Source organism: Aethalodelphis obliquidens, unplaced genomic scaffold (genome assembly GCF_003676395.1).
Source record: "Aethalodelphis obliquidens isolate GAN/ISIS:26980383/991018 unplaced genomic scaffold, ASM367639v1 scaffold21, whole genome shotgun sequence".
Classification (NCBI taxonomy): Eukaryota; Metazoa; Chordata; class Mammalia; order Artiodactyla; family Delphinidae; genus Aethalodelphis; species Aethalodelphis obliquidens.
Genome location: NW_020837965.1, coordinates 2,238,445 through 2,264,909, shown reverse-complemented (window position 1 = coordinate 2,264,909; position 26,465 = coordinate 2,238,445). Strand labels below are relative to the sequence as shown.

General features: G+C 39.7%; 1 protein-coding gene across 15 annotated transcripts in view; it reads right to left on the bottom strand.

Annotated features, from left to right (window-relative positions):
• Positions 1-26,465, bottom strand: part of GPATCH2L (G-patch domain containing 2 like) — a 65,744-nt gene that overhangs the window by 13,992 nt on the left and 25,287 nt on the right. For 2 of the 15 annotated variants that reach the window (XM_027120100.1, XM_027120101.1), the window contains exons 6-9: positions 25,943-26,010; positions 24,894-24,948; positions 22,882-22,967; positions 6,650-6,756 (exon numbers count right to left, since the gene is read on the bottom strand). In XM_027120100.1, coding sequence (XP_026975901.1) covers positions 6,650-6,756; positions 22,882-22,967; positions 24,894-24,948; positions 25,943-26,010 — 316 coding nt within the window. Of the gene's footprint in view, positions 1-6,649; positions 6,757-7,444; positions 7,458-22,881; positions 22,968-23,319; positions 23,401-24,893; positions 24,949-25,004; positions 25,045-25,942; positions 26,011-26,465 lie in introns of those variants that run through there. The other 13 variants (XR_003435570.1, XR_003435569.1, XR_003435567.1 and 10 more) reach the window with 13 other exon arrangements.

Here is a 26,465-nt window from a genome sequence, read left to right as displayed (position 1 = left end):
TGCAATTCCTATCAAATTACCAATGGCATTTTTCACAGAACTAGAACAAGAGTTTTTACAGTTTGTATGGAAAGACAAAAGACCCCTAATAGCCAAAACAATCTTGAGAACGAAAAACGGAGCTGGAGGAATCAGGCTCCCTGACTGGAGACTATATTACAAAGCTACAGTAATCAAGACAGTATGGTACTGGCACAAAAACAGAAATATAGATCAATGGGACAGGATAGAAAGCCCAGAGATAAACCCACACACATAGGGTAACCTTATCTTTGACAAAGGAGGCAAGAATATACAAGGGAGAAAAGACAGCCTCTTCAATAAGTGGTGTTGGGAAAACTGGACGGCTACATGTAAAAGAATGAAATTAGAACACTTCCTAACACCATACACAAAAGTAAAACAAAAATGGATTAAAGACCTAAATGTAAGGCCAGAAACTATCAAACTCTTAGAGGAAAACATAGGCAGAACACTATGACATAAATCACAGCAAGATCCTTCTTGACCCACCTCCTACAATAATGGAAATAAAATCAAAAATAAACAAATGGGACCTAATGCAACTTAAAAATCTTTGCACAGCCAAGGAAACCATAAACAAGACCAAAAGACAACCCTCAGAATGGGAGAAGATATTTGCAAATGAAGCAACTGACAAAGGATTAATCTCCTAAATATACAAGCAGCTCATGCAGCTCAATATCCAAAAAAACAAACAAACAATCCAAAAATGGGCAGAAGACCTAAATAGACATTTCTCCAAAGAAGATATACAGACTGCCAACAAACACATGAAAGGATGCTCAAGATCACTAATCATTAGAGAAATGTAAATCAAAACTACAATGAGGTATCATCTCACACCAGTCAGAATGGCCATCATCAAAAAGTCTTCAAATAATAAATGCTGGAGAGGGTGTGGAGAAAAGGGAACCCTCTTTCACTGTTGGTCGGAATGTAAATTGATACAGCCACTATGGAGAACAGTATGGAGGTTAAAAAACTAAAAATAGAACTACCATACGACACAGCAATCCCACTACTGGGCATATACCCGGAGAAAACCATAATTCAAAAGGAGTCAGGGGCTTCCCTGGCGGCACAGTGGTTGAGAGTCCGCCTGCTGATGCAGGGGACGCGGGTTTGTGCCCCGGTCCAGGAGGATCCCACATGCCGTGGAGCGGCTGGGCCCGTGAGCCATGGTCGCTGAGCCTGCACGTCCGGAGCCTGTGCTCCGCAACGGGAGAGGCCACAACAGTGAGAGGCCCGCGTACCGCAAAAAAAAAAAAGAGTCATATACCACAATGTTCATTGCAGCACTATTTACAATAGCCAGGACATGGAAGCAACCTAAGTGTCCATTGACAGATGAATGGATAAAGAAGATGTGGCACATATATACAATGGAATATTACTCAGCCATAAAAAGAAACGAAATTGAGTTATTTGTAGTGAAGGTGGATGGACCTAGAGTCTGCAGACTCTAAGTCAGAAAGAGAAAAACAAATACCGTATGCTAAAAAAAAAAAAAAGGTTTTTAAGAACCTAGGGGCAGGACAGGAATAAAGACGCAGACGTAGAGAATGGACTTGAAGACATGGGGAAGGGGAAGGGGAAGCTGGGACGAAGTGAGAGAGTGGCACGGACACATATACACCACCAAAAGTAAAATAGATAGCTAGTGGGAAGCAGCTGCATAGCACAGGGAGATCAGCTTGGTGCTTTGTGACCACCTAGAGGGGTGGGATAGGGAGGGTAGGAAGGAGATGCAAGAGGGAGGGGATATATGGATATATGGATACGTATAGCTAGCTGATTCACTTTGTGATACAGCAGAAACTAACACACCACTGTAGAGCAATTATACTCCAATAAAGATGTTAAAAAAACCAAACAAAAACAAAAAAACTCTGTCCTAGAAAAACTTTGTTTTGCTACATATTTTTTATTATGGTAAAATATATATAAAATGTACCATTCTAATAATTTCTAAGCATACCGTTCAGTAGCATTTAGTATATTCACATTGTTGCACAACCATTACCACCATCCATGTCCAGAACTTTCTCATCATCCCGAATGGAAACTGTCTACCCATTAAACAATAACTCCACATTCTCTTCCTCCTGCAGCCCCCGGCAACCAGCATTCTAGTCTCTGTTTCTACAAATTGGATTGTTTTAGGTACCTCTTATAAGTGGAATCATACAGTATTCATCCTTTTGTGTTTGGCTTATTTCACTTAACATGTTGCCTTCATCCATGTTGTAACATTCATAATTTCATTCTTATAATGAAGGCTTTCAGACTGAGTAATAACCTACTGAATGTATATACCACATTTTATTTATCCATTCATCCAGTGATGAACATTTGGGTTGTTTCTACTTTTTGGCTACTGTCAATAATGCTGCTATGAACATGGGTGTACAAATATCTATTTGAATCTTTGCTTTCAATTCTTTTGGGTATACATCCAGAAGCAGAACTACCATGGATCACATGGTAGTTTTATGTTTAAATTTTTGAGGAACTACCGTATCTTTTTCCACAGTGGCTGCATTATTTTACATTCCCACCAGCAATGCACAAGGTTTCCAATTTCTCCACATCCTTCAAACAACAACTTTTTTTCTTTTTTTTTGATATAGCTATCCTAAGAACTGTGAAATGGCCAAGAGAAACTTTTGCATATGTTCACCTGAAGAATGGCGCAGTACTTTTCACAATAGCGTAAAACAGCATAAGAATATGACTGAAATGTTCATCAAGAACAGTTAATTGTATTATATCTGTCAACTGATAAAATGGAATACCATACATATGGCAGTAAGAAAATGAATGGATTCTGGTAGGATAAGACCTGAATGAATCTCAAGAACATAAATGGGTGAAACTTGTAACTTATAAAATACAACATTCCATTACACAAGGTTCAAAAACATGCAAAACTTGACAATATACTGCTTAGAGATACATATGTCTGTCAAAACTAGTTGAAAAAAACAAAGAATGACAAATGATTAACCAAAAATATGTATCAGGATAATGGTTACCTCTGAGGAGAGTGGGAAGAAAAATTTAAAGGTGATGTTCCTTTTCTTAAAGTGGATGGTGGGTATATGGATAGTTGCTGTATTGGTTTTCTTTATATCTTATACATTTTCTATAAATGTTCTTTTGTGGCCATTCAATATTTATTTTAAAAAACATTTTTAACTTTAGAAAACATTTAAACTTAATTAAAAGGCACAGTAGGCAATAAGAGTCTGCCCTATGACTCCTGAGACAAGGGCCAACCTGAAATGGAACTACTACTGAATCCAATCACAGGATTAGAATAATATTGAGAATAACTGTTTCATCTTTAAGATTCTATTCATTTATTCAAACAACAAATATCTAGAGACTGTTCTATGTGTGGAGCATTATTTTTTAGATGCAGTGGGGTACAGCAGTGAGCAAGACAGGTAAAAATTCCTGCCCTTGTGAATGCATCGCTAGCATTGCTGGCCTGGTATTTGAAATCTTATGTAACTAATTAACAGGTTAACTGTTGGGTACCCTTCTAAGGACACATATCCTATCCCAGGGTGAAGAAGGTCAGAAATGGCTCTTGGATGGCCAAAACAGTCAGGGCTCGTGGGAATTCCCTGCCGGTCCAGTGGTTAGGACTCCGCGCCTCCACTGCAGAGGGCACGGATTCAATCCCTGGTCAGGGAAGTAAGATCCCGCCAAAAAAAAAAAAAAAAAGTCAGGGCTCTTAACAGAATATCTTATTATCCCAATTCTCCTTCACCTACAGCCATGTGTTTACTTTTTTTTTTTTTAATTTTTTAAATTTTTTTGCGGTATGCGGGCCTCACTGCTGCGGCCCCTCCCGCCGCAGAGCACAGGCTCCGGACGCGCAGGCTCAGCGGTCATGGCTCACGGGCCCAGCCGCTCCGCGGCATGTGGGATCCTCTCGGACCGGGGCACGAACCCGCGTCCCCCACATCGGCAGGCGGACTCTCAACCACTGCGCCACTAGGGAAGCCCCATGTGTTTACTTTATGAAGGAATGGGATTTGCCCACCCAAAGCTCTGATTTGCCGTTCTAATGAAGAAAATCATCTCAAGGAAAAGAAGTCATGTTTTCATCTGAGTTCCTTATGTTTCTTATAACTACTTAAGTCTCTCAAATTTTAGAGAAAATAACCCTTTTTTCTCTTCCAGTTACAATCTTTAAGAAAATATATGACAGCTGGTACACTTCAGCATGAGGGAGACATTGGTGGGCATTCCCTGTTCTGGTGTATCGATCTGAAAAGCAGGTTAACACAGTTACTCACTAGGATCCAGGGGTGGATCTGTACACCAGGCACCTGCATGTTATAAAGCCATAGATGGAAGGGGAGTGGAGATAAAGTGAAGAAAATAGAGGTGCTACACTTTCAAGATGGATCTACCTAATGACCCTATGAAAAGGTCCTTTTCCCTGGCCTTTGTTAATATTAGTACGAAAAAGACAGGAAGGCATGTTATTCCCTTTTGCTCTTCACCTTTCTAGCCTTATTAATATCTTTAAATGCAGTCAACTTAAAACTTTCCACTAGTGGGGGAGGGGAAAAGGGAAAAGATTTGTGGCTGCATGTTTAAGAAAGAAGCTGAATTCATCACAGTGACAGGAGAGAGTGTTGGCAGAGATCTGAGCTATTTATTCTTTTAGGAAAATCCTATAAAGAATGACACAAGGAAGCCTCTATCTGCAGTCTTGTTCATCACACTGGTGAGGAGTCCGATAACAGATGTATGCAGGAGCATGATTTAATGGCAGGAGCTGGCCCCTGATGTGTATTAATACAGCGGCAAAGCGGAACGCACCTCTCTTCATCACTCATTTCTATAAAAGAGGTGGAATCCGAGATGGCCCGACGTTAGGCAGAGCAAGCCCATTTGTTCTACTGACTGATGGCGTGGGCTTGGGCTATGTCCTTCACCTCCATGGGGCACTCAGGTTGTGGATAGAAAACAAAAAAAATGTTCAGTGAAGCAGGCCTGAGTCAACAAGTGAGAGGAGTTGGGCTCAGTAGGGGAAATGCTGAATGCTCAAGTCTTGTTTAATACTTCCCAGTACATTTCCTGATTTGAATATGGAATAAGGATTATAAACTTCTCAACAGCTCTTCTCTTATAAACAACTAAAAGCTAAAAATAGAGTTAGATATTAAGGGGGAAAAAAAGAACAAAAAGATAAAGACTGTGTTTTATTGCTTCCAATTCCACAGACTGGATGAGGATCTGGGTTTTGACATGGAGTCATGGTTTGGAACCAATTCTGTCGTATACAAGACCAAACACCTGCAGTGTTTAAGAGGGCAGCTCAAGAGTCATAGGGAAATTGGTCTGATCTTGGCTCTACAATTTATTAACCATATAACCTCAGTGAGTGATTTAACCTCTCTAAGCCTTAATTTTCCCATGTGTAAACTGGGAATAAAAACAGCATCTGCCTTATAAAGTTGTTGCAAAGGTTAAGTGAAATAATTCATGTAAAATGTTCAGCTCAGAGCACGGCCATGTGAAAATCCCTAAGAAAAACTTACTACAATCATCAGACCCATGGTTAAGAATGTTCAGTATGAACCACTGCCAAGCAACCATTCCAAACAGAAGCTCAAACAGGTCAATTTCAGAGTATGCTGAAACTTACTAAGTAAAGTTAGAGAAATAAGAGTTCCTATCTGTCTGAGGTCTACTCTTTACTCAGGCATCAATTGCTTTGATCTATATAATATATAGTATTTTCTGAAGAAAATAAAGTAATTTATGATATGCTCAATTCCCTCAGAGTGAATTCACCATCATCAAGAAAATAACCATAGGTATTTCTGATAGGTCCTACAAGCAGATATGCCCTTTTTAACCAGAGCAATTCACCCCAAAATGTATTGAAATACACAAAGTATTATTTCCTATGATTAATAATTACATTTAATTATCTTCTCTTAACTTCAAAGAAAAATATCTATAGACATCCAGTATTCTTGCTGATATAAATACGTAATTATTCCCCTTTTTTCATTTAAGGATAACATACCTGTATGTATGTAAATGTGCAGCTCAGTGAATCTTTACATGTATACACACTCATGTAATCCCCACCAAGTTCTTGATATAAAGTATTTCCAGCATCCCAGAAGACTTTTTTATGTCCTCCTCTGGTCACTACCTCCCACTGAAGATAACCATTATTTTGGTTTCTATGAACCAGTTTTGCCTAGAAAACCTTAAGTTTTAACTTGAAAACTTAATTAGAAATTTCTTGAATGGTAGAATATTAGAACTCTACTAGACATTAAAACAGTGATAATGTATTGTGCTGTATACCAAACATGAAAGTAAATAAATCCATATGGCTCCTTCGCTATTGACTAAACTGCCACCCTACCAGGATTTTCATTACCACACACCTAATTTCCTGTCTGTGCTAGAGCAAAAGTACAGATGACTAAAGACTGCTGATAGTGGAATATAGGGATTCGAACTCAAGAAAGCTGTAAGACACAGTGGAAAAGCACAGACTTCAGGGTCAGAGATGAAAAGGTATATAAAACATATAATTTAGTGCCTGACACACAGTAGGTGGTCAATAAAGGATAACTACATATATAATTACTGGCACTTGGGCTGGACAGAGATGCTGTAGCCACAGGTTTCCGTTTCCTCTTGATGTCACGTGAACATGCCGGTCCTAGGTGTATGTTTGCCTGTCTGCAGATATGAGAAAGAAAAAATACTGTTTTAACTTCGTAATTCTTATTGTAAGAGAATATGTTCAGCCCAGATGAAACCCCTGACCCATTATAGACACAGACTAACAAAATGGGCACCATCCTTTGCCATCAAGTGTCAGTACAAGTTTATTCAGAATTAATCATAACTTATTCTTTATATACTATATATACCCACTGTAAACTTCTTATCTGAATTCATGATTAATTTCAATAAGTATGTATTTCATTACATGCTCTTTTTTGTACAATTATTTTTCATAAAAACTATAACCGAAATTGTTCTAAACTCACTAATGAAATACCTATTCCCAACTGGTAATATATTGAAAAGTTTAACATTACATGAACACAGATATTTGCACAGAATTTTAATAGGAAGTTTAACCCTTCTATCACTATAAATCTGGATTTTTAATAGTGTCTATATTACATAATAAGTAAGTTTAGTTTCTGTGATTTTTAAAAACATTATGTGGCAAAAATATGTTCCCTCAACTGAATATTCAGCTTATTTAAAAAAAAAAAAAAAAAAGGGGGGGGGACTTCCCTGGCGGTCCAGTGGTTAAGACTCTGCGCTTCCACTGCAGGGGGTGTGCGTTTGATCCCTGGTCAGGGAACTAAGATCTCATATGCCACACGTCGCGGCCAGAAGAAAAAAAAAGAGTGAGAGCTTCAAAGCTAGAAAAGCAAAAGATTCTCTGAAAGGCAATGGACTTAACAATGAAATAGCTGGTAAGCTATTTTTTTTAACTTTTATTTTTATATTGGAGTATAGTTGATTTACAATATTGTGTTAGTTTCAGGTGTACAGCAAAGTGATTCAGTTAAACATATACATATATCCATTCTTTTTCAGATTCTTTTCCTATACAAGTTATTACAGAATACTGAGTAGAGTTCCCTGTGCTATACAGTAGGTCCCTGTTGATTATCTATTTTATATGTAATAGTGTATATGTGTTAATCCCAAACTCCTAATTTATCCCTCCTACAACCTTTCCCATTCAGTAACCATAAATTTGCTTTCTACGTGTTTCTGTTTTGTAAGTAAGTTCATTTGTATAGCTTTTTAGATTCCACACAAAAGTGATATCGTATGGTATTTGTCTTTGTCTGACTTACTTCACTTAGTATGATAATCTCTAGGTCCATCCATGTTGCTGTAAACGGCATTATTTCATTCCTTTTTATGGCTGAGTAATATTCCACTGTATATACGTACCACATCTTCTTTATCCATTCTTCTGTCAATGGACATTTAGGTTGCTTCTATACCTTGGCTATTGTAAATAGTGCTGCAATGAACATTGGGGTGCATGTATCTTTTTTTTAACATCTTTATTGGAGTATAATTGCTCCACAATGGTGTGTTAGTTTCTGCTTTATAACAAAGTGAATCAGCTATATATACACATATATCCCCATATCTCCTCCCTCTTGTGTCTCCCTCCCACCCTCCCTATCCCACCCTCTAGGTGGTCACAAAGCACTGAGCTGATCTCCCTGTGCTATGTGGATGCTTCCCACCAGCTATCCACTTTACACTTGGTAGTGTATATATGTCCATGCCACTCTCTCACTTTGTCCCAGCTTACCCTTCCCCCTCCCCGTGTCCTCAAGTCCATTCTCTATGTCTGCGTCTTTATTCCTGTCCTACCCCTAGGTTCTTCAGAAACCTTTTTTATTTTTTTCTAGATTCCATATATATGTGTTAGAATATGGTATTTGTTTTTCTCTTTCTGACTTACTTCACTCTGTATGACAGACTCATTTTCTCTGGATATATGCTCAGGAGTGGACTGCTGGATCATATGATAATTCTATTTTTAGTTTTCTGAGGAACCTCCACACTGTTTTCTACAGTGGATGCACTAACTTACATTCCCACCAACAATGTAGGAGGGTTCCCTTTTCTCCACACCCTCTCCAGCATTTCTTATTTGTAGACTTTTTAATGATGGCCATTCTGACTGGCATGAGGTGGTACCTCACTGTAGTTTTGATTTGCATTTCTCTAATGATTAGTGATGTTGAGCATCTTTTCACGTGCATTGTGGCCATCTGTATGTCTTCTTTGGAGAAATGTCTTTTTAGATCTTCTGCCCACTTTTTGACTGGCTTGTTTATTTTTTTTGCCATTGAGCTGCATGAGCTGTTTGTATATTTTGGAGATTGATCCCTTGTCAGTTGATTCGTTTGCAAATATTTTCTCCCATTCTGTGGGTTGTCTTTTTGTTTTGTTTATGGTTTCCTTTGCTGTGCAAAAGCTTTTAAGTTTAATCAGGTCCCATTTGTTTATTTTTGTTTTTATTTTCATTACTCTAGGAGGTGGATCCAAAAAGATATTGCTGTGATTTATGTCAAAGAGTGTTCTACCTATGTTTTCCTCTAAGAATTTTATAGTATCTGGTCTTATATTTAGGTCTTTAATCCACTTTGAGTTTATTTTTGTGTATGGTGTTAAGAGAATATTCTAATTTCATTCTTTTACAAGTAGCTGTCCAGTGTTCCCAGCTCCACTTATGGAAGAGACTGTCTTTTCTCCATTGTATATTCTTGCCTGCTTTTGTCGTAGATTAATTGACCACAGATGCATGGATTTATCTCTGGACTTTCTATCCTGTTCCACTGATCTGTATTTCTGTTTTTGTGCCAGTACCAATACTGTTTTGATGACTGCAGCTTTGTAGCATAGCCTGAAGTCAGGGAGCCTGATTCCTCCATCTCTGTTTTTCTTCCTCAAGATTGCTTTGGCTATTCTGGGTCTTTTGTGTCTCCATACAAATTTTAATATTTTTTGTTCTAGTTCTGTGAAAAATGCCATTGGTAATTTGATGGGGATTGCACTGAATCTGCAGATTGCCTTGGGTAGTACAGTCATTTTGACAATACTGATTCTTCCAATCCAAGAATATATTTTTCCATCTGTTTGTCTCATCTTTGATTTCTTTCATCAGTGTCTTATAGTTTTCGGAATACAGGTCTTCTGCCTCTTTAGGTAGGTTTACTCCTGGTATTATATTATTTTTGATGCAATGGTAAAAGGGATTGTTTCCTTAATTTCTCTTTCTGATCTTTTGTTGTTAGTGTACAGAAATCAAAGAAATTTCTGTGTATTAATTTTGTATCCTGCAACTTTACAGAATTCACTGATGGGCTCTAGTAGTTTTCTGGTAGCATCTTTAGAATTTTCAAGTATAGTATCATGTCATCTGCAAACAGTGACGGTTTTACTTCTTCTTTTCCAATTTGGATTTCTTTCATTTCTTTTTCTTCTCTGATTGCCATAGCTAGGACGCTGGTATGCTATTTTAGTTCCCTACTTCCTCCTTCCTCTCAACCTAGATAGATTCTACCCCTGACTAAGGACCAAGCTGAGCCTCACGTTTATACAAAGTTTTCCTTGAACATCTTAGGCCTTATCTACCATGAATCATTATTTAACCGGTGTATACATATCTTTTTTCCCTAATGAGGCTAATCTCCTTGAGAACAGGGACTATATTTACATTTCTTTCATAATTTTCCAGTGACCTACCAACTTCTGCACAAGGCATATAGCTGATCCCCACTAAATATCTGTTGAATAAAACTGATACGAATGACTACAAGTTCTAAAAACAAAATACTCAACTGTACACTTATAGGTGGTTAAAATGGTAAAAAAAATTTTTTTTTGGCCGTGTCGCACAGCTTACAGGATCTTAGTTGCCCACCAGGATTGAACCCGGGCCCACAGCAGTGAAAGTGTCAAGTCCTAACCACTGGACTGCCAGGGAATTCCCTAAAATGGTAAATTTTATGTTATGATATTTTACCACAATTTTTAAAACATAGCCAGAGTACAAAACATATAAAAAGGACTCTAATAAAATTATATCAGATGAACTCCTAATTCGTAGTCCTAGTTGGGGATTCAATCTCATGGCTTAATAGTCTTAAAACTGAAACCTCAGTCAAATCTAAAAGAACCTAGTTGGCAAGGCAACAAGACTACTGTTGAATGGGCAAATTTTCCTATTCAGAGGTCCCCAATCTGGCAACTTCCACAGTTTAAAAGCATATGGAGGGCTTCCCTGGTGGTGCAGTGGTTAGGAATCCGCCTGCCAATGCAGGCGACACAGCTTCGAGCCCTGGTCCTGGAAGATCCCACATGCTGCGGAGCAACTAAGCCCACGTGCCCCACAGCTACTGGAGCCTGCGCGCCTAGAGCCCATGCTCCACAACAAGACAGGCCACCACCAATGAGAAGCCCATGCACCACAACGAAGAGTAGACCCCACTCGCCGCAACCAGACAAAAGCCTGAGCACAGCAACGAAGACCCAACGCAGCCAAAAATAAATAAATAAAAAAAATAAATTTTAAAAACGCATATGGGCCTGTGTATGCACATGGGTTCTCTCTCTCTCTCTCTCTCTCTCTCACACACACACACACACACACACTCTTTAAAGAGCAAAAGCTTAGGAGTCAATTCAACTTATAAATAAGAAAATAAAAGAATTTGACTGAAATCATAAGAAAACTTTCAGAATGCAAAGAACACTACAACAGGTAGATATTTACAATATAAAGCCTGTGGTTTGGAAAATTCCACCACATCACCTTATATTGATCATTTACATCTATACGGCAAAAGAGTAAGTGTAAGTTAGGTACTCCAAGAATAGTTAATTCTGAAACCCCAAAGTGAAATGTAAGTATAAACATGTAAAATAGGGAAATAATCCATTTTTCATATCCTACAGAGTCCTGGGAATAAGTCTAAATCAGCATGCTGATTTAATAATTAGAAACATGGAGGACAGAACATCAAAGGTAGACAGGTCTAAATGCAGAGGTGATAATTCCCTTTGAAGCCAAAGACACAGGCAGAAAAGAAAATTTGACACTACAAATTTTGTTTCTCCTCAAAACAGAAAAATGTACAGAATAGAACTTCCATCTTTTCCACAAACAAGGTACTTGAGTATAAACTATCCAAGCTCTTTGCTCTAATTCAATCATGCTTCTCCTAAAGACCTTCAGAAAGAGAAACAAGTCAAACAAAGGGTAACAGTTTACAGCCATGCTCCTTTCTTCTTTACCTTAAGCTCACTAAAGGACTCTCCAAAACTTTTCAGATTAAATGTTAACACCATTTCTTCAAACTAAACTATGTTATTAGACAAGACAGTGGTTACCCTTGAGCTGTGGGTAGTGGGGGAAGAGGGACAGTGACTAGAAAAGGCACAGGGAACTTTTGGGATTCTTTCTGCTAATGTTCTGTTTCTGGATCTAGATGCTAGGTTACTTGGATATGGCTTCATGAAAATTCATCAGGTGTATATTTCTTTGTACACTTCTCTGTATGTGTATTATCCTTCAATAAAAAGTTTAATTAAAAAATATTGCTCTTTGGGCTTCCCTGGTGGTGCAGTGGTTGAGAGTCTGCCTGCCAATGGAGGGGACACGGGTTTGAGCCCTGGTCTGGGAAGATCCCACATGCTGTGGAGCAGCTAAGCCTGTGCACCACAACTACTAAGCCTGTGTTCTAGAGCCCGTGAGCCACAACTACTGAGCCCACATGCCACAACTACTGAAGCCCGCGTGCCTAGACCCTGTGCTCCACAACAAGAGAAGCCACCGCAATGAGAAGCCTGCGCACCGCAACAAAGAGTAGCCCTGGCTCGCCGCAACCAGAGAAAAGCCCGCGCAGCAACGAAGACCTAACGCAGCCAAAAATAAATAAATAAAATAAAATAAATAAATTTATATATAAAAAAATATTGCTCTTCAAGGTCAATCAATGTTTATAAAATGCTAAGTTTTGACAGATGCAAAATAACAAGCAGAAGAAAAGCACTCAAAAGGGTTTTAAGATAGTAATTCTCAAAGTATCAACTTGAGCTAAATGAAATAAATACTGCCTTTTATTTACACACCATCCATCATTTCACAGCTCTGCATGTTTGATGTATGCCAGTAAGACGGTTGAAGGCACATATTATCACTCCTTTATGGACCTAGTAAGTAACATTTATCTCACATTTTCCAGGAATGACACATTTTGGAGTAAAAAGATGAAGCCATTTATGTACCAAAATGTTTACATTTTTAACCGCTTTAAATGGAAATATGGTAGTTTTTAAATGCTTATCTATTTCAGTAAAATGAAAATAAGTATTACTTACCTACTATTCTGCACATAGTTATTCACTGCACTATATTCTGCAATGTCCTTAGAAGGCTGCTGTGGACTCAAAGGCTTAGGTGGCCCTTGCACTACCAGCCCCTCTAGGCCTTGCTTCTTGGATCCCCACTCGTCCCTGCTCGGTGATGTTAAGGGCTTCAGGGTTAATTGTCCCTACGTTAAACGACCCCCCACCCCGACTGCTAAGCCTTCAGCCTGTAACTTCTCTGCAGTAAACGATCTACTTCTACCACCCCATTCCCACTCCTAATTGTTACGCCTTCAAATTTTGTAAATTCCTCTGGTTATAACTTAGGAAAGAACTGAAGGCTTTCTGAAACCAGGTAACACAGTTTATTAAGTCAATAACCTTATTTTGTTGTAAAAGTATATATTTCTGTGGGGACTATTGCCTTTCTACTCAGGAGAACCATCCCCCATCCCCCCACCCTGTCTGTGGAAACACTGTCTTCCATGAAACTGGTGCCAAAAAGGTTGGGAACCGCTGCCTTAGAGGACAAAGAAGGACGAGAACTCAGAACGAGCCAGGGGAAAGTCAAGAGGAAGCTGGGTGCTCGGAGCAGGAGGGTTAAAGGAGACAGGAGATGAACCTGCCGTGCTGTGCAGCACATTAAGAAGGTTAGGAGAGGCCTGCACAGGAGTGGAGAGCACTCTGTGTGGGCTGGAAGGGCCCCTTGTGTTCTTTGGGGACCTGTGCGTGGCGGCAGGCAACTGCTGCAGCTCAGCTTCCTATTCAAGAGGCAGTTCCAATTTTCTGTTTATCCCCCAAAATTCCATATCTATAAATTGTAGACATAAAGCATTAAGGAAGGGAAAGAAAAATAGACTGAACTATCCCCACGCCCATTTTCACTTAGAAGTATTTAACCACTTGGCTCCCTTTCTGTTTAATGTGTTATTTCTTTAATTCGTGTTGTTTTATTTTTGTATCATGTTACTTTTTTTTTCACGGTACGTGGGCCTCTCACTCCTGTGGCCTCTCCCGTTGTGGAGTACAGGCTCCGGACGCACAGGCTCAGCGGCCATGGCTCACGGGCCCAGCCGCTCTGCGGCATGTGGGATCCTCCCGGACCGGGGCACGAACCTGTGTCCCCTGCATCGGCAGGCAGACTCTCAACCACTGCACCACCAGGGAAGCCCAAAATAAACTGGGTTTTTTTTGTTTGTTTGTTTGTTTGTTTTGTTTTTTTGCGATACGTGGGCCTCTCACTGTTGTGGCCTCTCCCGTTGCGGAGCACAGGCTCCGGAAGTGCAGGCCCAGCCGCCATGGCTCACGGGCCCAGCCGCTCCGAGGCGTGTGGGATTTTCCCGGACCGGGGCACGAATGTATCATGTTACTTTTTTGTAGACCTTTTATATTTTGGTTATTATAAACTACTACATTATTTTCGTTATTAAACTACTTTTTTGTATTCTGAAGAACAAAAAGAAAATTGTGTTCTTTTACTCTGTGTCGCTGTCTCACAAGACAGAAACTGAAAAGGGACAACACGCAGGCGAGGCATCACAAAGGACAGGAGAAGAGTGTGAGCTTCCCCTTCTCACCAACACACAAACCCCCATCCTTATAGGTTGAACGGCAGAAGATTTAACTAGATTTTTTAAAACTCTTTTTAAGAGCAGTACACAGTTGCTTTTGTGTTGAACCATGTACTCTGTGAGGAGGGACAGGACCTTTCAATTATGCAGGGGCAAAAAAGGCTAAGTATTAGTTAAGCTAAAATCTCTACCAAGTTAAAACTTCCTTCTCAGTTGAAGTGGCATATGGTTATCAGAATCATGTAAGGAACTTTCACAAAATACACATCTCCCACCATGCTGGGATGGGAGAAGAATCTGTAATGTTTATTTTGAAATTCTTCCTCAGGTAATTCTCATAAGCTTCTACCTACTGTGAAAATTACTGAGCTAAAAAAAATAGACCAAATTCCCAAAGCCAAGCTAGTCCATAAAACAAATCTAAATATTTAACTTAAAGAATAACAGAATGACTAAATGAATATAAATGTAGATAAAAGTATTGTTCCCCAGTATGCAAGCAATGAACCCAGAGAAAAGACAGACAGCGAAGCTCACTCTTTTTCTGTTTCATCTGATCTGGGCCTCAGTACTCTTTGGGCACTACTTCTTTCACAGCATGAATGCCAGGTCAGCAGTACTCCCCCTAAAAGCATCACATTCAGCAGCATTTCCCGAAAAGCACTTAGGGAGGTGGAGGTGGAATGAACATTAAAAATAATAAATACACTCTTTAAAAATTCTTACTTCAGGAAAAATCAGTAAATTCACTTCATAAATGTGAAGGTGAATGCTGAAGATTAACAATTAATTGAAAGAGTATTCTGTATATCCACACATAAACAAAACAAATCTATTTCATTTTTTACTGCAGGTAACTGAAAAGATCAGGTGAGTTGTTAAAACTGCAGTGTTACTTAGGAAACTAGGCAGATCACTATGTCCCTGGGGCAGGAATGTACTTTTAGGGAAAAACAAAAACAAAAAAAAAACTTACTTTGAGAAATACATGCATGTTTAATAGAACCAATGTTGGCAAAAAAATAACTGAAGTGACTGCTTTAGATTTAGAACAAAGATGTTTAGAGTCACTCCTAAGGAAAGAAAACAATCTTTATCTGCCGATGGCAAGCGAATTTAAGGAATGGTTCACCTTCAAAAATCACTCATTTTAAAAACTCATTGAAAAGTTCAGTTTTTGGTATGAAATAAAAATAAAATTTATTGGGAAAAGGTATTTATTTGCTGTACTTTTCCTTAAGCACGCACAAATAAGTAACATCAGGAAAAAATTATTGATATTTCTAAGGACCATAGGTCATATACATCATATATTCCAATTATTCTCCTTAATTACTAATCTATTCACCTCAATTTTTTTTTTTTTTTTTTTTTTGTGGTATGCGGGCCTCTCACTGTTGTGGCCCCTCCCATTGCTGAGCACAGGCTCCGGACGCGCAGGCTCAGCGGCCATGGCTCACGGGCCTAGCCGCTCTGCGGCATGTGGGATCTTCCCAGACCGGGGCACGAACCCGTGTCCCCTGCATCGGCAGGCGGACTCCCAACCACTGCGCCACCAGGGAAGCCCCACCTCAATTATTTTTAACAAAAATTTATGGAAGCCTACACTATGCTGGATGTGGAGAGGTTATATACAAGATGACTGAGCCAAGGGCCCGTCCACCAGGAGCTCACAACATAGTGAGGGAGGCCGATGCATAAAGAACTAACAGATACAAGACACTGAGCTGTAATCAAGGAACAAGGGAAGTGTGAAGGTAAATTGTGGTAAAAGAGGATTAAATCTAAGGATGTAGAAATCCCTTCCTCGCATATGATTTTTACCTTCAGGCTTAACTGACATTTATTAAACACCCAGTAGGGGAAATGTATTTTCACAGACTTGCACGTATGAGAGGATCCAGGCCTTCTGACACTAGAAGCAGCCAGAGAGAGAAAACGACCTCACAATTAGAGGACACAAAGGAGCTTTATCTAATAGGAAGAGATCCTAGCAATCCCACTAGTGTTTTCACGCAAACCTAACTAACCCTCAGCAGTCTACGACAAACTGCTCACTAGCACCTGAAAATTCTCCGTAATCTACTTCCCTTGGCTGGGCCAAGGTTAGCATATCATGAAGCTGTTTCATGTCACCCACAGGAACAGAATAGTTTCACATCAGTTGGAAGGATGGGTATATTACAATAGCAAAACAGAGAGAGAGAAAATGCTTTCATCATTCCACTCTGGCAGTAAGATGCCAGCTGGCTGAGAGCTGCTATAAACAAGACTGTCCAACAGCGGACAAAAGATTCCAGAACTGTGTACTATATAATGGGAATTCCAGTAGGATTGGGCAGCCTTATGGACAACATTAGAGCAGAAACATTTTCTAACACATGACCAAAACCAAGGCACTAAAGAGGTGAGCAAGAGCTGCTGTGCATCACAGCATCCCAACAGATAGAGGACTAATAAAAGGTTCTTTCCCCCAAGCCCTGAGGTAAAACCTGAGGCTGTTTACTATGGCTCCAAAGGTCAAAATAAACAGTATGAATTGAGTCTTCTTTTTGCTCTTTGAAACTCCTTGTCAAGTGGCACAGCCAGCTGGGCACACAACTCTGATACGCAGATCATAACGTTTGTGAACAGATAAAATGAATTACAATGAGTGCAGCCTATCACATTTCAACTCTCTATCGGGCAGGAAGGTCTCTCTTTTTCACCCAGCACTGTCCAAATGACTCCTCTTATAGTCTACCTGAGGTCATTTTAAGCACCTCAGGAAGCTGTACTACTTCTCATTAGCAAACAACTCTGGAAGCCAACTCAAGGTTTGTAAAACTGCAATTATCCTAAGAACAGTGTAGGGTGGTAACTATATAACAAAAATAATAATTTTAGCTACCAGTATGCTAAATATTCAAATATATTATTTCATTTTGAGCCCCACTAGCCCCCAAAATATTAATATTTTCATTTTCAAGGTGAGGAAATTGAGGTATGGGGAGGTTAAGTCTTTCACCCAGGTAAAGCCAAGATTCTTACCTGAGTCTGCCTCACACTAATATGAGATTAAGAAGGAATAAATGGAAATGATGATACATTACCAAGTCACCACCCAAAATAGAGGAAACGTCAGGAAAGTTGGAGAAAACTCAAAACTGCCGCAAGATACTCAAAAACTACAACTGGTGACTTGTGTATCACACAAAGAGATGTAGCAATTGATAAGTTCCAGTTATGGTTTTCTAAGACAATAATGGTTAAAAAAGAAAAAAAAAGCTATCCTTCACAATCAATAAATCTCTCATTTTGGGAAAAGCTGCCTACAGCACTAGTTCCTTATTACCATTCCATGACTGTGTCCTTGACAGCAATACCACCGCCTCTACCAGAACACCAATCACACCATCTGCTGTTGGAGCAGCAGCAATCCTTAATACCGGAACCAAGTCTTACTACTTTAATAGCAACAGCCCAATACCAGCAACCAAAACAACCAAACCAAAACAGCTGGTTTACGAATTTCATCTGGGTACCCTGCCCACTACCCACACACCCACCCACCAACTCTGCCCATTTGTTAATCACTATGTGCTGGGCACTGCACTAGACCCTAGCACTCTCTTCCTCACCTGCAGCAGTTCTCCAAAGCTACATGAAGCCCAGGGTTCTACATCCCATATAGAACTGTGCTCAGAACAGCAAAGCACAGAGCTCATACCAATTATGAAATGGGATTTCCTGCTAAGCAAATTACAAAGCACCAGTCATAAAACCACATGCATTTAGGGTGATAGTTCCCAACGCTGGCTGTATATTAGAGATACCTGGGAGCTTCAAAATACTGCTAATGCCTGGGCCTCATCCCAGGCCGATTAAATCAGAATCTTGGGACCTGGTGGCCCAGCATGGATATATTTTTTAAAGCTTCTCAGGTGATTCAAGAGTACAGCCAGGGATGAAAACCACCAAACTTACTTATTTCTAGAGTGGCACTTCTGAAAACCGCTTAGCCCCACAAATCGATTAGGTGGTACAAAGACTCGCTCTCATTGCACTTGCCATGTGGGCTGTATTAAAATGACACATCAATCAAACGTTCTCTTAAAATCAAGGTCCTGTTATTTCTTTGTTTATAGCAATGAAATTCTAAACAAGAGAGTACCTTGAGGTCACTCATCGCCCCCCAGCGGTCCCCAGGCCTCACTCAGAGAACCAGAGCTGTGTTAAGGCTCCAGCAGTGAGGAAGGAGGTTGTTGAGGAGCACTCCCTCTCACACAGCTGAGGGTTTGGGGGAGTGGAACTGGCCATGTCCAGGCAGCAGGCAGCCTCAGCTCAGTAACCCGAAAGGAGGAAATCTTCACCGTTCAGGCATGATTATCAAACTCTTTGTGCTCTTACAGGAGAGTAATTATAGGCACGTGAAAAAAGGGAAGCACTCCCCAAGGAACTCTTCCTCACATGCTTCCCAAGAGGCAGTAGGGCCATTAAAAATTCCATGATGAAGAGGAAAAACAGCCTGGGAACAGCCAGGAGGCAATACAGCAAATTAATACACCAGCCCTCCTCGGGGAAAGCTGTGATAAAACAGGAAACACTTCTCTCTTCGCAAAATAAAATTATACCCCTAATGATAACATAGTCACCACACACACACACACACACACACGCGCGCGCACACACACACACACAAATCGTTCTAATAATGGGTATGAAATTCCCAATGCTGCCCAGATGCTTTGAAAGAAATCTTTTCCTACTACAAATAAAATAGAATAAGAAAAAGATAAAATTTCCATTCGAAACAGTTTTTCATACGGTCATTCACCTGCCTCTTCCCTACCACCAGCACTCTTTAACATTCCTTCCTAGGTGCCAGGCTTTGTTAAACAGTCCACTCTTTACAAAGCCCACCATCCACTTGTGAATCTGATCTCATCAGTCAGCCACACTGGAGCTAGACTGCTCCTTCTCTACTGACTACTTAGCGGGCAGGGACCCTGCTATTAGGGAAAACAGGGAGCCCCGAGGGCTAAGTGAGACCATCATCCACATTTCCTAAAACCTGCATAGGTCACTTGTGCTGACCATTTCCCACAGATCAGGGGTTGCCAAACCATTGATTGTGCACCCTCACCAGGAAAAAATCTGAACAAACCCTCCTTATATATGTAACACACACACATAAAACAAAAATATGTGCTGCTAGACTAATATATGTACAACTGAAAGCAAAAAAAAATTTTAAGGATGATAATAAGTAACTGTATTTATTTAAAATACATTTAAAAATTTTTTAAACTTCTTCCCTCTACCCCAAAGAACCTTCATGTTTGCAACCTACTTTGTATCCACTGGCCCAGGAATGATGTCAGGCAGGACAAGGATGAGCTATAATTGCCCACATTCTCTCATCTTGCTTTCAGCAATGGTCTGAAGCAATAAGCAATATTTCCCTAGAGCTGAGTGCACCAGAAACACAGCCTAGGCTTCCTTATGTTTCCAAGTCCAGCCACCAGCACTGCTGGTAAAAGAACGAAGATAATGATGTGGGTAATGAGATACACAAAGAAACAAGAAGCTCACACCCACTCCAACCAGGATAAGGCCTTAAAGGCAACAGGAAACCTGATAAAAGCATGGATACCAATCTCAGCACAGCACAGTTCTAGGCAGCAAAGGTAAAGGGAGAAAGGCAAATAATACACTTTCAGCATCTGACATGACATGGTGTTACTTATACAGTCCTTCCAAAGACCACACACAGCCATGATTTTATTTGGTATTAAGACAAACAGCTGTGTTGGTGGGAATGTAAATTGATACAGCCACGATGGAGAACAATATGGAGGTTCCTTAAAGAACTAAAAACAGAACTACCGTATGACCCAGCAATCCCACTACTGGGCATATACGCTGAGAAAACCGTAATTCAAAAAGATGGGGCTTCCCTGGTGGCGCAGTGGTTAAAAATCCACCTGCTAATGTAGAGGACACAGGTTTGAGCCTTGGTCCTGGAAGATCCCATGTGCCGTGGAGCAACTAAGCCCGCAAGCCACAACTACTGAGCCCAACCAGAGAAAGCCTGCGTGCAGCAATGAAGGGCCAACGCAGCCAAAAATAAAAATAAAATTTAAAAATTTATTAAAAAAACAAACAAAACAAAAACAAAAAGGGGCTTGTAACACAATGTTCACTGCAGCACTATCTACAATAGCCAGGACATGGAAGCAACCTAAGTGTCCATCGACAGATGAATGGATAAAGAAGATGTGGCACATATATACAGTGGAATATTACTCAGCCATAAAAAGAAACGAAATTGAGTTATTTGTAGTGAGGTGGATGGACCTAGAGTCTGCAGACTCTAAGTCAGAAAGAGAAAAACAAATACCGTATGCTAACACATATATATGGAATCTAAAAAAAAGAAAAAAAAAGGTTCTGAAGAACCTAGGGGCAGGACAGGAATAAAGATGAAGATGTAGAGAATGGACATGAGGACACAGGGAGGGGGAAGGGTAAGCTGGGATGAAGTGAGAGAGTGGCATGGACTTATATACACTACCAAATGTAAAATAGCTAGCTAGTGGGAAGCAGCCGCATAGCACAGGGAGATCAGCTCAGTGCTCTGTGACCACCTGGAGGGGTGGGATAGGGAGGGTGGGAGGGAGACGCAAGAGGGAGGAGATATGGGGATATATGTATACGTATAGCTGACTCACTGTGTTATACAGCAGAAACTAACACAACATTGTAAAGCAATTATACTCCAATAAAGATGTTAAAAAAAAAAAGACAAATAGCTGGAGGACTGCTTTCGTATGGATTGAAATCTCATCTTCCAAGACAGCCTGAGCACCACCACCTCTAAGAAAAGCTCCCTGAGCCTGAGTGAGGAGCTGCTCCTCTGTGCTGCTATCACTCTGGTGCACACCTTTAGGCACTTGTCACTACAAATTGTAGTTCTCCATTTCCACACCTGACCTTCCCATGAGGATAGAAGCTCATGAGGATAGATAGGGGCAGTACCTAAACAAAGTGCCTGGCACACAGTAGGGAGTCAGCAAATGATGAATGAATGATGACTAAACAGCATGCAACTAAAGAAAAGGCCTTACAGCAATTTATTAAGATCCCCTAATCCTCCAAGTTCTTAGTTAACACCATGTGTGATAGTCTCTCTTTTCAAATGACTTTCCCTATTGAAATACTACTTTTCCAGTAGAAGGCTAGGCAGTAGGTTATAGTGCAGAGTTTATTATTACAGCCCACAGCAGAAGTTCTAACTGTATCCATGAAAGAATAATTTCTTTGTGCAGCCTTTACCCCAAATCTATGAACATATCCACTTAAGAATATGTTAGGAAGAAAAACAGAAAAAAAAAATCATCAGAACCTTGGAAAAAAATTCTTTGTGCCACTAGAAGTAATAAAAGTTCTATGGTTCAGCCTATTAGTTGCTCCTTGTGCACAAAAACCTGCTAGGGCATGCCATCACTGAAACCATATTTACTCTGCATGTCACCCAACTTAAGAGAATTTATATTCAGAGGCACTGGTTTCATTCTGCTATGCAGGTGCAGGATTCTTTCTGACAAATATATACTGAATGCCCAGTAAGTGCCAGACACTGTGTTAGGTACTGGGGGCATATCAGGGAACAAGACAAGGTCCCAGAACCTAGAAGCTTATATTCTAATGAGAAACTGGGGGGGAAGTAGGAAGAAAAAAAAAAACAATAAACAAAGTCATTTCAGACTGTGACTAAAGCTCTAAAGGAAAGAGATAATGAATGGTGAGTGGCACAGGTGGCCCCTTTAGACAGGGCGGTCTGAGAGGTCCTCCCTGAGGAGGTGGCCTGAGCTGAGGTGAGAAGGAGCCAATCACGGGAAGAGCTCTAAGAAGGCAGTCCAGGCAAAGGGAACACGTGTGAAGGTTCAGCGGCAGGAAAGGGTTGCAATTTTTGAAGAACAAAATGGAGCTCCCTGGCGCAGCTGGATCTCTTCCCCATGAGGAGGACAAAGTCTATGAAAGGAGGCTGGACATGAAGGCAGGAGTCAGATCATGCAGGGTTTTGCAGGTCATGGCAAGGACTATTAATAATGTTCTTTGAGGAAGGGGCTTCTAGGAGAAGGAATACGGAATAGGAGCCAGAACTTAGGTCAAAGTTGAGATTTAAATCACATCCTAGCCATGTGACCAAAGGAGAGAACTTCAACACTCTGCCTCAGTTTCTGCACCTATAAAACAACTACTGACCTCAAAAGGTTGTTGAAAAGATCAAATTGGATAGTATACACTAACATACTCTAATTTGCAAAGTGTTATACAAAGGAAATAGTATCATCTAGAAAAGAAGTCACTCGAAGACAATTACCTGGCAGAGCAGTGTGCTGGTGAACATCTTCGGTGAGAAGCATCAGCAAGAACATCCAGGGAGTAAAGGGGAGAAAGAGGATTAAACTGCAGGAATAAATGAGATTATTTCAGTATGGCTTATATGAAACAGACCTGATCCTAAAGGGCTACCTGCTACTTGCTTACTTTTGCCCTTTCACTGTTCAACTCTCTTGCCATACACAGACACCATTCAATAAAGTTGTGCATATTCAACAGTGTACCCAAGAATGTAGCATAACTGATCTAGCACGCCTCAAAAAACAGACTATTCCTTGGTAAGCAACAATTTTTCAAAAACTTCTGATACACAATAATTACTTAAATGGCAAAAGATAGTACTTTCTAACTAACATAAAGGGAACTCATGCCTACTGATTATCAGCCCTTGTTCCCAAGAATACTAGCATGAAATTACCTTTTCATTTCCTTATCCTGGCAGATGTTTCCAGTGAATAACTGGTTAGCACATACCAGCAGCAGTGTAGTGGAAACAGAACTAGATTAAGAATTAGAATACCCAACGTTTAGTTCCAGCCTACAACTGAGTTGCCATATATTAAAAAACCACAAAATCTCTTTGACCTTTACTATCCTCATCTGTAAAATAGACGTATCACTATCTGTCTTACCTATTTTATGGGATTATTGTGAGGGCTACATAAAATATTACTTTCGGTTTAACAAGTTATTTCAGTTTCTCATCTGTAAAACACCTATTCACCTCAAAAGGGGGCTGTAAGGATCAACTAGGACACTGTAATAAAAGTACCTCACTTTATGTTGGCTACCTTTCTTTGGATTTTTTCCACAATAAGTACTCCTTCCCCAAAATTTGAGAAGTAAATATATATCAACACTAGAAGAACACTGAAATGGTAATTTCAAAGGGACTTAAAAAGTATACAAACTAAGCAACTGTTCTGTCATAGAGGTTCCAGTCTCAATGTTGTATGACTTTGGGCAAATAGCTTAAACCTCATTTGTAAATAACACATCTCATTTGTAAATAACAGATCTGGACTAGGTGATCATCACAGGTCTCTTTGCCTTTAGATCCTCTGATGCAAACACAATTAATACCCTAGCTTAGTGTTCCCCAAACTGCAATCTCTCACATCCCACCTTAATGACTTTCTCTTTATCTGCCCACCACCTGCTCTACTTCTTATTTAATATTTTTCTTCATATCAATTATCTTTACTCACCCTTGTCCTTACTATATTTCTATGAAATAACAAGTTTGATAGAATGATCACGTTTCTAAAGTAAATTATTGGAACTTAAAGTAAAAATTCTGTATCCACAAGCCATCTAAAATCATATAATAAATACACACCAGTTAGGTGTACCACTGTTCTAGTTCATTTTGAAACAGTAACTTCAAGATGAAAGTTCCAAGTCTAAAATGTTTATCAACTTAACAAGCTAATAAGCAGTCAAACAAAACAAAACAAAACAAAAAAACGATGGAGCGATAGAAAGCCTGAGAATTTTTACCTATCAGTCTTTATCTATTTTACAACTAATCATCAAGGCAAAGCAACCTCTCTCCCAGCAAAACTCAAAAGCCTCAAACGTTAAAGGAACATATTGAGAGTCACTGTCAGTAATTTTAAAATTATGACCCCTATAAAGGATTAGACATGCCAAGGGCCCCCTCAGGGGTAGCTAGGGTAAAAGAGTAAGAGGCTCTAGGCCTCGATCCCACTTTACCCAAAGTAGCTCTACCTTCCTCTGCTTCATATGTTTAGGATTCAACACTGTACTTCTCAGCACAGGATGCTGATGCATTCTGATTTCTTACTGCAAAGTTCGAAACCAGAATGACAACTGCATTCCTATGAAATATGTGTTGTAAGTAATAAACTGAAGGTCACAAGTTGAAACTAAAAAGGGGAATTAGTGACAGTTCTTATCAGTGAATACTAGATATTCTTGGAAAACAGTCCTCCAAGAAAATCAGAATAACATAAGGAACAAGAACCTTACCTCATGTGCACAAGCAGAAATGTGAGGAAAATCAGAAGCCAATGCTTTATTCTTTCTAAAGAAAAGGAAATCAAATGATAAAATAAAGATGACAAAGAAAAGCAATCTCACCTGATTTCGTTCTCTTTTCCCAGCTGATGGTAACCAGAAACTAAAGAGAGGGAGAGAATAAGAGCAAAGAAAACAATAAAAGAAGTGGTAGGAACATTATTAGAGAGAAGATAAAAAGATGTTGGGTTAATGAAGACAAAGAAATGAGGAAAAAAATGGAGTTGGAAGAGAAAAGGAGAGAGATGTTAAATGTGTATGAACTTTTTTGCAGAAAATAACTCTTCAAAGTAAAAAGCCTTTTAATGGAATGTAGAAGACTAGACACTTTTAAAAAAACTCAAGATGGTGGTGTGACACCCATGCACTCTCAGCTGTGCAATAAGAACAGGATCCCCAATTCAACAAAGGCATAAACCACATCTTGCCTATTTTATAGATTAAAACTTCAACCAGGCTGGATGGGTATAGGAGTATAACTGGATACTGACCATGACATGTAGTGGAGACACCAAAGAGCCAATCATGTTAGGGGACAAGGCTGTCACAAGAAAGGGTGGAATGATTTTCCTATAGCTACACATAGGCTTTCCAGTGGCACTTATCACAGTAGTTAGAACAAAAAGATATCTCTCTGTCTAGAGGTCTAAAAATGGGAAGACCATATAGGAGAATACAGAGGCAATCAGCCATTTTGAACAAAAAAAATTTTAAGAGACAGAAAAATGAATTTAAAATATAATATCCTTATTGGAGGCTACTTTTATAATGCAGCACCTATAGACATAAATAGCAAAGAAATAAAAACTAGTCTAGAAAGGAAAAAAAAATCACTCTCATGAGTTTAGGGTGTTAGCCATTTTAACTGTTATAAAGTACCCATCTTTAAAACCTTCTTTTTCAGCTCTACAATCGAATTTTTAGGTTCTTTCATAAAACGTTCCCCTGCTGCCTCCTTCAAGGAAAAGGCTAAGATAGCCAGTAAATACATAAGTACTTACTCTTTCTGCCGAGGGTCACTAATGAGGTGGCCTATCCTCTCAGTACCCAAATTACTCATGCTGGACTCCTGAAAAGGCAAAGAAGATAACAGTGTCATCTAACCACAGAAACAAATATGTAAGTATGATCTGTCATCAAGCTCATGTTTTCCCATAGTTATACCAGCAACCCCAAAGCACAAGTCAGACTGTCAATCTTAAAATCCAACAGCGCCTTTTTGTGGGACTCTACTGTTAAAGTACTGTATGTTATTATAAACTTATTTTTCTCTAGTGATCAAAAAAAAGTCATTATAAACATTTTTTTTTTACTATATACAGTATTTTAATATAGTGAGTAATACCTCTTAGAGTTATTAAAGTGTATCAAAATAGAAACACTTGGGGCTTCCCTGGTGGCGCAGTGGTTGAGAGTCTGCCTGCCAATGCAGGGGACACGGGTTCGAGCCCTGGTCTGGGAAGATCCCACATGCCGTGGAGCAACTAGCCCCGTGAGCCACAATTACCAAGCCTGCGCGTCTGG